We start from the raw sequence: 12,046 nt of genomic DNA on the forward strand, positions 1-12,046 counted from the left end.
GAGACTCACATGTCATCAGGGGATTACGATGCCACTTCACTTAGCAACCCTCATGTCACGTAAGGCTTTTTATTGTAGGTGAGGCAAAACGTAAATCCACAGCACCCTTCTGTTTACTTCCAACTACATTAATCTCTTGCATCTATAAGATTAACTTATCCTCCCACATATTATTAATGCCTTTAGCCCTACAAAAACATGTAGACTGAAATCCTTGACCCACTGAAGTTGCTGGGGGCTTTGCAATGAACTTCCAGAGCCCTTCCCCAGCTAATGCATTACTTCTCTGATTAATTTAGATCCAGTTGTTTCTTTTTCCAGTCTTACTGGGTTGGAAAAACATCTGAGGTGTAAAAGGATTATGCTGTTTTTCTGTAACTTGCAACAGTGCAAGATGGTCCTGGTACATTTGGGGCTAGAACAGTGTCTATGGTTATGTTTGCTTGGTAGTTCAGCATCTTAGGACTATCTCTGTTAAGTCTACAAAATTCAAACTGTCTGTGCTGAAATAATCCCTCACAACCTATTGCTGCACATATAGCCCTTGGACTCTGTGTACTACAAGACCAAATGACATAGCAGGTTTACTATTTCAAGGTAATTTGGTACAGGTTAAGTGAAACTCTACAGTCAAATTGGTTCAAATATTAGTTCCAATACAGTTTCATAGTCTCCCACCTAACATGGCAAAAATCCATACAGACAACAGCAGAATATCAAGCAAAACCCCACAGCTTGTTCCTTTGCTTTCCAAACCTGAAATCCATTATCTAGAGATCCACCACTTACTAGCACACATACCAGAGCATAGTCTGAGCAGATGGTTCAAAGCTAACTGCCAATCCGTTTGCAGTTCAAAACAGTGGGGTGAACTACTCCAGCTGTTTTCCAGATCAAAAATATTATTGTCATTTTGCTATCGCTGCGTGCTGACGGTTATGTAACGAAAATGCACATGTCCCTCTGCCTGGAATGCAATTAATTTCCTCCCTCCCCACTGAGAGTGGTAAGTAACAATTCAGACAGTCTGGATGCTTCAGTTTTGAGCATGGCCAGAGATGCAACCCTGGAATTATTCCACGTGGTAACCCACTATTTGTAACACACCAGTCTTCTGGAGGTCTTACACACAGGGTATATTTTGCAGCTTGGAAGAAAATAAACACTATCATCCTGTTTATACATGACCTCTTACTGTCTGTAGGGTACTATGAATGCTTTGCTGTAGTTCTTTAGTTTAACCATAGGCTTTGCTTTAGGTTGGAATTTTAAGTATTCTAAATAAGTATGCTAACTAGATGAAGTAATTACTTTCGATATGAAATCAGCCGCTGTCCTTGCTGTATACTTTGGTGTGCAAAAATAAGACATTGTACACTATTAGCTTTAAAAGAGCAGCATAATCCCATCTTAATTTACAAATATCCAAACATCATGTAGGCGGTTAAATTCAAACTCCATAATGCTTAAGCACTTCATGAAATTTGCTTCTATAAAGAGAACAACTGGAACGCCCTTGCTTAGAACAGCGCACTCAAGAAACAAAACTAATTTCCTCAATGCAATCTTTTCTGCAATGTGCCTTTCTTTCATCTCTGTAAGTGCAGCTACCCCAGTGATTCTTCCATATCAACTATAAGATCTTGAGGACAAGAGCTGTTTCTCTATAAAACGTTTGCACAGTACTTAACATCTCTCAGTTGTTCCTGCGACACAAATACAACGGGGTGATCAACTGCATGGTAGGGTGTCAACTGAGATGAAACATTAACTTAGTACTTAACTGCAGCAATTTCCTTTAATGTGTTATTACTTGGTTCAGCTTGTTCTGGATTTCTGGCACGGTTTACAGCTTACTTCTGTAGGCAGCACCTGCAGCGGTTTTACTGTTCTTACCTGGTCAAATACGCCAGAGCCAGCTCAGATCCGGACTGCTTTTTGGGCTCCACCTTTTTAGTAGAGATTCCAGCTTCCCTCATCAGCTGTTTTTCCTTCTTCTTGCGCTCTTTTTTTAATTTTCTTTCCAGTTTCCTCCTTTCCTCTGCTGTAAGTCCTTCCTCTTCTTTCATTGCCTGAAAAAAAAAACAACAAACATTTAAATAAAGGCAGAGGTAATATTTAAAACCAGAAGCTTCAAGCTTCATAATTTTACTGTTCACTATACTTCCATCACCTTTCTACTTTGCTCAATTCACAGAACTGTAAATACTGCACTTGCAGAGATCTGCAGAACTGCCCTCTATAGATGATTATACTGTTCTCAGCAGTACAATAATCTGAGCTCCTTCTAGATATGTATTAAACATCACATCTAAAATCTGTTGTACTGTTTGTTCTCCCATACTCAAACCTGAGGGAGGAATGCGAACAGCAGAGGCTGTTGCATAGCGGACAGAGAGTATGGATTTTTTTATCATACACACATTTAAGAGGGAGAAGTAGGGTTTCCTTAAGACCCTTAGTTTCTGGGGCTGTTTGTTCTGTAATCTGACACTTCCCTGGACTGAGAAAACTTCTGTCTGCCAGACGGGGCCTTCATCTCCATTATAACAAAGGAGATGACGTGACAACAATCATCTTCATCCAAGACCTCTTGGAGATCCTTTAGCAATTTTGGGTAAATGTATGCACAATCTTCAATAAACACATACACATACACCCCACACAAGTGAAGTTTCTTTAGGTTTCCAGGCAGAACACTTAATTACTCACATTGAAAACCATATTACTATAAATATATGCATAAGTATGCCCCAAATGAAAATAAGTATTTCATGTACAGATGAAGAGCATTAGATACACTGAGTTTATCAGGGAAAATCCAGTGGGAGACTGCATGCAAGCATTTGTTGAGTTACTTAAATCCATAGTTCTTCTACTCCAAACAAATAATGTGCACTTTCGGATGTTTCTGCCAAATCAGCGTGTCCCTCAGACACTTCAACTATAAGCTGATGAAGGTGGAGTATAGAGAGACAAGTAAGGCAGTGCAGAGGAGCCAACCATGCCTCCAGCAGCTGTATTAGCATCTCACATGCCAAGGCTGGGAAGATAAAGGAGTCTAACCACCACCAGCGTTTCCAAGAACAAAAATTACATTCACAGAGTGGACTTGGTTCAGATCCAGCAGCTTTACTATAGCACCGTACTTGCCAGGTGGGGTCCTCTGCCAGAGCATCGGAAACCCATGAAGGCCAACCTGAATGCAAAAGAAATGCTCCTCCTCCTCTCTCTGCTCCCTCCTCATCTGTTTGAGGAACCTGTAACTGAAACCTGAATGCAGAAGATCAACTGCTTTATGGAAAGATTAGTGAAAACCACTTTATAAACTGGCAAACCCTTACTGTTCTATCGATTTGTGTTTGCCGACTGCCTTCAAATGAAAATCTAGACATGGTGCTAAATAACATTATTCTTGCCGACATTCAAGCAACGGATGGTTAAACAAGGTAATACCTGAACACAATTTATTTGCCAAAAACACCTGCTAAGGACTAAACACTTGTTGAGTGTCAATTCATGTATCATCTAAGTTTACTCTGATTCATCCTTTCAACTTTCTATTTCCAAAGACCAAAAAAGGGCAAGAAAGCAGAAATTAGAATAAATGGGAGTGGGATAGTAGAGAGGATTTGCTTTTTTAAAAATGCTTTTTAGCTACTTTTATGGAAAAGGCAGCATTCATGTGCAAACATATGCAAAAAAGCAGCATATGTTGCATTTGCGTAGAAGACATTTTATAACTTACGCTCAGAATGAAATAATATTTAGAGTGAAGGTAGGTACGTAATTGTTATACAGGAAACAACGTTTTCATTTGAAAAGCCACCCTGATACTTACTAAAATAACAATCCAGCCACACAAAGCCCAGGAAAACACTGAGGGTGGTCATTTATAAAGTGTTTGTAAAAGATTACTACAGCAGCTGTCCAACAGACGACACACTACAGTTAATCTTCTTTTAAAAATAATGTAATGAATTTGTTTACTTTTCTGTGAGCCATGAAGCTTTCAAATAAAGTGACTGTGGCACATCATTAGAGCTGGTCTGATAAAGAGGCCTCCGCTTCTTCGTACTTACAGTAAATGCATATCTCTGTACCCTCCCTTCCCCCCACATTCCTTGCATTATCAAAAAGCTTTTTATCCCTCTCCCCGACCGCTCCATTAAAAAACAAAACAAGTTGCTCCCTCCCTGTAGGTCCCAGCATAAATACCGAGCCCTGACAACATTTGTTTCCAGCATCGCAATTGATGCACCGTGGGCTGTCTGAAACAAGAGCATTGTTCTCTCTGCAGGGCTGGTGCTGTCTTGGGCATGAAAGAGTCAGGATTTACAGCTGGAGGTACCTTCTGCTAACCCACTGCATCATTCAAGGACAATCGGATTCACCAGGCTTCCGTTTGGGACTCCCAGCACACGTACTGCGACAGCGCTCACGACTTTACAGCTCAAATGACTTCTCTAGTTGCAACTATACTTTCACCCATCCGCGTCAACTTGATTAATCTAGTAGCTCATACCACAATCTGTCCTTGACTGGTTTTTAATTTGAAAGCCTCAAGTTTTATGTGCTTCATAAAATACCTACATTTGGTAGTATATTCTCCACTGAAGCCAAGGGTGGTTTTATGGCAACTTCGAAAAAAAACAACACAAGCAAAAGCAACTTTCCCCAAAATCTGAGATTCGAAAGAAAACACAACCAAACTTCTCACTGGAATTTAAAGCCTAGCTGTATTTTAGCTTGGATGACCTCTGTTATGATACTCTACTGATGCATCTCTCCTTTCTTTAAATCAACAGCCTTATTTTTTAATTTTACTTTCTCTGAACCATTAGTGTGACTATTTTTCTGAAAGATGTGTCCAAAGTTTGTGAGCCATTCAGATTTAGAATTTTAGTATTATGTCATTACTTAAATTTAAAACCCCCAACCAACAGGACTTCATTGTCTTGAGGTCATAAATACTCCACACTGTCTCCTTCTATATTTATAAAGTGACCTCACAATTTGTAGTGCTACAATTTAGCCTTAACTACAACATTGTAAAGTCCATAGCTGAGCGTGTGAGACACTTGTTTATTGATGTGATAAATCCAAACCACATGCAGACAGGAAAACACAACACTTGCTTATTTGCAAAGCCTGCTGAGAGCTACCACACCACCTTGGACCGTGGGCTCATTAGATCTCAATCTAAACAAGGTCAGGCTAGGTCACTACACTTGAATGAATGACATTCAGAGGAGAGCCAGCGGTTTTTTGTGATTAAGGAGGTGGGAGTCTTCTACTTGGAAACTTTCCAGAAGGCCTGAAAAGGTGCTAAAAGGGATATTGCCACTGGATGCCATGTTTTGAATAAAAGACAGACCCCCAAATATTTAACACTCACACTCATAAAAATCCATGTCATCTTTGCAAGGGTATGGAGATGTGAGCTCAGACATCTTCAAGTGAACTTCCAAAGACCATATTATACCGTGCCAATCTGCCTGCCAATACAGCACCTTTCATCAGCGCCAGTCTCTAAATTTCTGAATTGTGTGCAAACATGGTAACATACTGTAAATAGTCCAAGACATCTGATTCAAAATATCTGGAGGCTTCAGCTGCAGCAGTTTTACATGCCAGCTGAAGTTTGCCATTATTCTTTGTAATCTGGAAGCATTGCACAAATTTAAAACATTTTGTAAGTCTTCTTTAGAAATGAGCTTACCCACCATAAAAGAGGAGCCATCTCAACCTGAAGTAAAGCATTTTAAAGCAGTCCTGCTAAGCAATTCAGAACAGAGAAAAATGACTGTAACTGCAAGAGAAATTGGAAAAGGCAGACAGACGTATCCCAGACAGGATTTCTTGAAAATATCTGACCCTTTTTTCTGCAGCAAGAGTGGCAAAACCAAACTGGTGCCATTTTTAGAGACTGTATCTGCATAGAACCTAATACTGCCAGGGGACTATGAACCATAATAGCTAAGCAACCAGTACCAAGATGGTATTAACAGCACACTAGTTAAATTGCGTTTCAGCAGAGCAGTAAACACATTTTTAAATTTGTTTCCAGATTTATAGTTACCCAAAGGTCCCTGACTGCCTCATATTTGAGTAGAATTGAAGATATCTTCTAAAGACTTCTGTTCCTCCTCCTCACTCGTCACTCCTTCAAAGACTCCTACATTTGCACCCCCAGTTGTCTGTTGCCAGCACAGAATAAGGTTGACAAAGAGTCAGAAACTCTGAAGAATTGCCACAACAAACCAAATACTCATTTATTACAAATTGGCCTTTGGGATTCGCCTGTGTAGGTCGGAACTTTCCGCCTGTTCAGGGGTTAGGCTCTGCTGCCAAACCTATCGCAGTAACCACAGTCCAAGCCACAATACCAAATTTACTATTTATTAGTGCCAGTGAATCCAGCTCCTCCAAAAGCCAAGAGACTTTCATTTTTTTCTACCAGCACAGCAACACAAGTCTGTACAACGGCAAAGCAAGCAACGTCATAAATTCAGAGGAATTAGTTATAACTTACTAACAGTGACAAACGTACAAGGGGGCATCAAATTTTTGAACTCCAAAGAGAAAGATGGAGAAACAGATAATACAACTTGTTTCGTAGCAGAAGCTAAAAGCTTGTTTGTTCATTAAGCTCATGTTATTCCATAACTTTTAATACAGAGAACTGTCAGAAGGAGCTTTGTTCACTGACCAAGAACCGACGAGGAGCTACTGACCTGTCACATAACGGCTTCTGCTTACAAGTAGCCTTTTGCCCCAAAAATGCTCCATGCATGATATCAGCATGCAAAATGTTCTGTTTCTGTCTTGCACAATACATACGAACCCAGATAAATAACTGGCCATCTGCCAGCTGAAAAACAAAAAACGGAATCTATAAACACAGTTCAAAACCTCCAAAGAAGAAAGACTGGCAAATCCTTAGATGTAAGGTTCATAAAAGAAAGATTGACAAATGATTTACTCTCTGAGGCTTGCCAAAGAATCATGCTGCAACTACAGCTAAAGAATTTGCATCAAATACTTCACGGCCATATTGAATTTAAATAACTACTTTCTATCATTTAGCACCTTGTGTAAAGAAGTATGACCAGAGAGGGCACACGAAATTTCCCTACCATTGAATGAAAAGTAACATTTGTAGAAGAATATAACCTTACACCATGTCTGTAGTACTTACAGAGGAAGAATATTTTAAAATGACACACTGCTCAATGAAGAAAAGATAAAGTTTTCATAAAAGCTAGGTGTTTTTAGAATCTGAACTCTTCACAACAAAAACACTGGGAATAACTTACATTAAGCTCATTTGGCAAGGTTTCTGTAGATGCAACCCAGGCAGAAAAGCCTCAAACAAGTTCTGCAGGAAGCCAGATTTAAATAGGAACAAGCTTTTTATCTTTCTGATCCAAGAAAGGATTCTTTTAGTGGTCACGTAAATAGTTTTTTTTTTTAAAAAAGGTGTTCTTATGTACACAGCTATAGCATCTCACGAGCACAAGTGATTGGATAACACCCTAAATTTGCAGCTGTAATTTAGAATAGATGCGCCTTTATCAGCCTGAAACTGGGCTTAATTTACAACTACGTGATCTTCACTTGTTTCATAGATTTACACCCAATTCTGAAGAGCACATAAAGTATTATCATTAGAAATTGCTGAATAAGAAGAAATTGAACAATTTACTAAGTTAAATGAAAGCATTTATAGGCACATAGAACAATACGATTTACAGAACCTAGCTTGTTGAATTCCACTTTATAGATTGTTTGCTCCTATAAAATACGTACTGTAGCAGATTAAGTTCTAAGGCATAAATTAGTACCATATTTTATTTCTCATTTTTCTCCACCAGTATCACAGTCCTGAATACAACAGAAATATTTAAGACACCACTGCGACTGCAGGCTTGGGGAATGCAGTTTTGCTTCATTTGCAACTACAGCAGTGCCAGGAATTTTCACATATTTGTAGAAGGATTTTGCTTACTCTTTTACCCTTAATTAAACCACGTTAACCAATCAGGAGAAGATGGAATTAAGAGAGAAAAAAAAAAAAGGAAATCCCTTGGAAATCATTTATATCCACATCCCTGTGCCTTTAACCCCTCCCCAAAAACGCACAGAGGAATTTTAATAGAAGGAGCACGAGACTGACGCAGCACTCGGCGTTTTCTTCGCCACCAAAGTCGTCCCCTTTAGCGGCGCCGACAATTTCTTCCGAAGCTTAAAAAGCCTTTGGGCTGCGAGCGGAGGTAGCAGCAGAGCAGAGGCTGTTTTGAAATCCTTGCCGGAGAATTAGAAAATAAATAAATAAAGCAACCCCAAACCACGAGCTCGATCTCCTCCAATGAAAGAGGTACCACAGGGTGTAGGCAGGTTGCCAGGCGAGCTCGGCAGCGTGACCGCGCTGCATTGAGGTTCTTTAATGAAAGCCAGGAAAGAACACATTACACAGTGTTTCTTCTGCGAGCCAGCTAGCCTCCAGTGATTGAAATCAATAAAAACAGTCGGCAAGGGGCCCAGTGGGGGAAGAGAGAAATCTCCACTACGGCATTCAGTTTGCTTTCCACTTTCTCCCTCCCCCCCGAAAGTTAAACTCTGAAGATCACCATGACGAGCTACTTCGCTTCCAGCGCGGGGAAGACGCTGGTGGGGATTTAAAGGAAGCCAGCGCTTTCCTTCGCCTCCCTGCCTGCGCTCTCCCCCCGGCGCGAAGGAAATGAAAGGCTTGTTTGGAATTTGAATCCTGCCTAGGAAAACTTCCATCGGACAAGTGCATCGTTCTGCATTTCAGGGAAGGGATGGATTTTACGGTCAGAGAACACTGAAAGGTGAGAGGGGAAAGAAAAGCAGGAATCTGATTCAGGCAGAGCCCACGTACAGGCTAGGATGTCCACCACGGCAGAGGGGACCCTTGAAGCTGCGGGAAGGACTGCAAGCAAGCGCCCGAGACCAGCACGATCCACATCCTAAAGCGGCCAAAACGTTGGGGAACACGTGACCGACGCGCCGACCCAGGTAAGCAAAACCTGCTTTTAACGATTCCCTGCACCGCGCCCGAAACCTGTCCACTTCAGCCTCTGCAGGCTGCCCCACGTCCCCCGCGTCAACCTCAGGCACGTCAACACTAAGCTCGTCCCGTCTGAAATGCTGTTGGGCCACTAATCCTCACGGAACTATAAAACAGGCACAAAAGCCCTTTGTTTACTGTTTTTGCCTTGAATTTGCTGGTTGACAAGGTAGGACGGGGCCGTTGCGTAACTCCGGCCCCTCCAGAAGGAACTCATGCTCCCGGTCCAGGAGGGCCGGCTCGGAGTAAGGAAACACGACTGACAGCGCACGCTGGAGCTGACTGTGATCTGAGAGAGTGCCAGTAATGAATTTCTAATATGGTCCATATTTATCTATTTTATTTATGTATTTTAATCACCATAGCAGCCACATACAGTACATACTTGCACCGAGTTCCATGTGCTGATCTGTACTAGGAGTTACAGCAACTTGCATGCACGGGGGCTGGTCCGATTGTTTTGTCGAAAAGAACTTTGTTAATACAGCCAAGGGGGATTTCTGGCACGTTGGTTAGGAATGACTGACACGGGTTTACCCAGCACGTTTATATCCTGCCATTACCCTAATGCATGCAGTTTTTATACAGATACCACCATAAAAATGGGAAAGACTCAGATCACAGCTGTAGATCACAACATCCTTCTCAAGTTTTTGGCCAATTTCAGATGAATTGTGAGACACGAAGGGTGAACTCAAAGCCTGCCTTTTGCAAGGCGAGCAAAACCAATGATAGCTACATCTCTTTTCCAGCAATGGCAGGAATTCAGTGGGAGAGACAATAAATAGGTGCCTACAGAGCAAAAGCAACCATGCTTGCCCCCTTGGTGCTGGCCGTCATTAGATGTTGACAGCAACACACATGGTCACTGGCAGAGCGAGCTGGGGAGGGACTGGATGCCTCCACTTTCACTCAGGACCCCTCAAGGAGATGTTTGGGCATCTTGTTATCCCAAACCTGTAGGGTACAAACAGGCTGGATGACTCTGATGGTAGAGAGAAGAGACTTCCCAGCATCTCCCCTCCATTTCAGTACCACCAGACGGAGTGCAAGAACATACTAGAGCAAGTGCATATGTATTTTCTGCAGGTGCAAATGTTGCTCTTTCTTTGGAAAATGCAGCCTTTTAAGGGTGATTTTATTATTTTCCCATCACATGGAAATGGAAATGATCCACACACTTAAAAAAGTGACCTGGAGAACATCCCCATGACCAAAAGTACAGGACAGTTATTTTTTTAAAAGTTTAAGCATTTTTAAAGAATGAACTGTTCTGATCAAGCTATGAAAATAACTGAGGCTGTATTTAAAAAGTAATAAGTTTTTACGCTGATTTTATCAGTCCAGTGTTGAACTCTTCATACAGAACAGTCGCAAAATTATAGCTGAAGATGTAATTAAAGAACAATAATTTACAATAAAAGAAAGCAAAGTTGTGATTCATAATGGAAGATGGCCTCGTATGAGTTTTTGGGCATAGCCACAGACCCAAGATTCACCTCACTTTCCACAGTTTTCAAAATCTGTTCCATGTTTTGCCTCCCCCCTGCACGGATCGTTTGCAGAAATGATAGCACCTTCATAGTTTCGGAATCACAGCAATCACTCCCACACCAATCAACAAGTCTCTTTTGCACTGCTTTCAGAGCTAAATTTATCCTTCTGCAGAGGAACTCACCGAAGCCTTTACTTAAATTTTCAAACAAGGAAAGCTTAGGTGGGACTTAGACAAAGCATATCACTTGTACCGACATTCTCAAGCTCAGATGATATTCCTCCTCATTACTCTCCCAGCAGAAAATATAAATATCACCTTTAAAGCAGAGCGCAGGGTATTTTTGTTTATGGGAACGTGTTCTTCAGAAGCTAAGTGGTATGAGCTTCCACAGCATTTACTGCTAACGGAATGTGTTCTTTTTCAAACACACAACACAGGAAAAAAGTATCATGTGTTTTCTCATTCAGATGTTTCAATCAAATACAGATATTCTAGCACTCATACCACAAGGCAAGACTTGTCAAAGTTTTTCAGTCGTGCCAATGGTATTAAAGTAGATTCCCAGAACAGTGACCCAGTCCTTCAGCCTCTTCATTTAGAGTATGGAGAAGTATGGAGCTCTAGAAGAATCCCATGTTGATTTGCTGAGTTGGATACAACAAAATAGAACCAATGGGAACCTATTTCTCACATTTCTACTAGTCTTGATAGTCTCATATCATCAGGAGTACTTTGTCCTCAACGACAAACCTTCACCATAGTCAAGAGTTTCTAATAGTTCTTGTCACTTGTCTTTACAGCAATATATGTTGGTAAAAGAGCTTTTCAAAAACAATATATAAGGTTTTGTAACAGTCACCAAAGTAGATTAAATGCTTTTAAAGGTGGAAGGACAAATACTTTGTTTTAACCTCACCTATCTAAATCTTTATGAAGAGAAAGATCTGGGATTCTACAAAACAAGTTGAATGGCTATGCAAAAAATGCTGAAATTCAACAATAAAAGTGCAAATATCAGGGTCTGCTAAACACCTGGACAGCCCATCTGGAGCAAAACATGCTACTTGTGTCTGCACTGGTGGAAAGAGAGTGTTGCTGTCCCTTCAAATGAATGTGATCTGGCACTTCTTGAATACTGTAAAACTTCAAGGTATCTCTTTTCTTATTTACACCAGTGGTTCACGTTCACAGTGCTGGATTCATCCAGCTGATTATGCTTAGTTTGTTCAATCTCAAACTGAGAGCTTCTCTGTATAATACTCATTCTGACTCAAAACGGAACATATTTAAACGTACAGTTGGAGAAGGTACGTTTTCCCCCATCTATGGGAGACTAGTGAAGCAGAAGACTAATTATTACGTGAAAAATAAAATCAATCCCTAGTAAAGGTAGTTTTCGTTACAATTCAAATAGGAATCCTTATGTTTTACTTAAGAAGAAATTTTTTGTTAAA

At 40.7% G+C, this 12,046-nt stretch overlaps 1 protein-coding gene across 1 annotated transcript in view; it reads right to left on the bottom strand.

Moving 5' to 3' along the window:
- CHLSN (cholesin) overlaps positions 1 to 12,046 on the bottom strand; it is a 128,496-nt gene that overhangs the window by 23,534 nt on the left and 92,916 nt on the right. The window contains exon 3 of the mRNA XM_086622203.1: positions 1,897 to 2,072. Within this exon, the coding sequence (XP_086478329.1) occupies positions 1,897 to 2,072 (176 nt within the window). The remainder of the gene's footprint in view (positions 1 to 1,896; positions 2,073 to 12,046) is intronic.

The sequence above is a fragment of the Tauraco erythrolophus genome, chromosome 17, assembly GCF_009769465.1.
Source record: "Tauraco erythrolophus isolate bTauEry1 chromosome 17, bTauEry1.pri, whole genome shotgun sequence".
Taxonomy (NCBI): Eukaryota; Metazoa; Chordata; class Aves; order Musophagiformes; family Musophagidae; genus Tauraco; species Tauraco erythrolophus.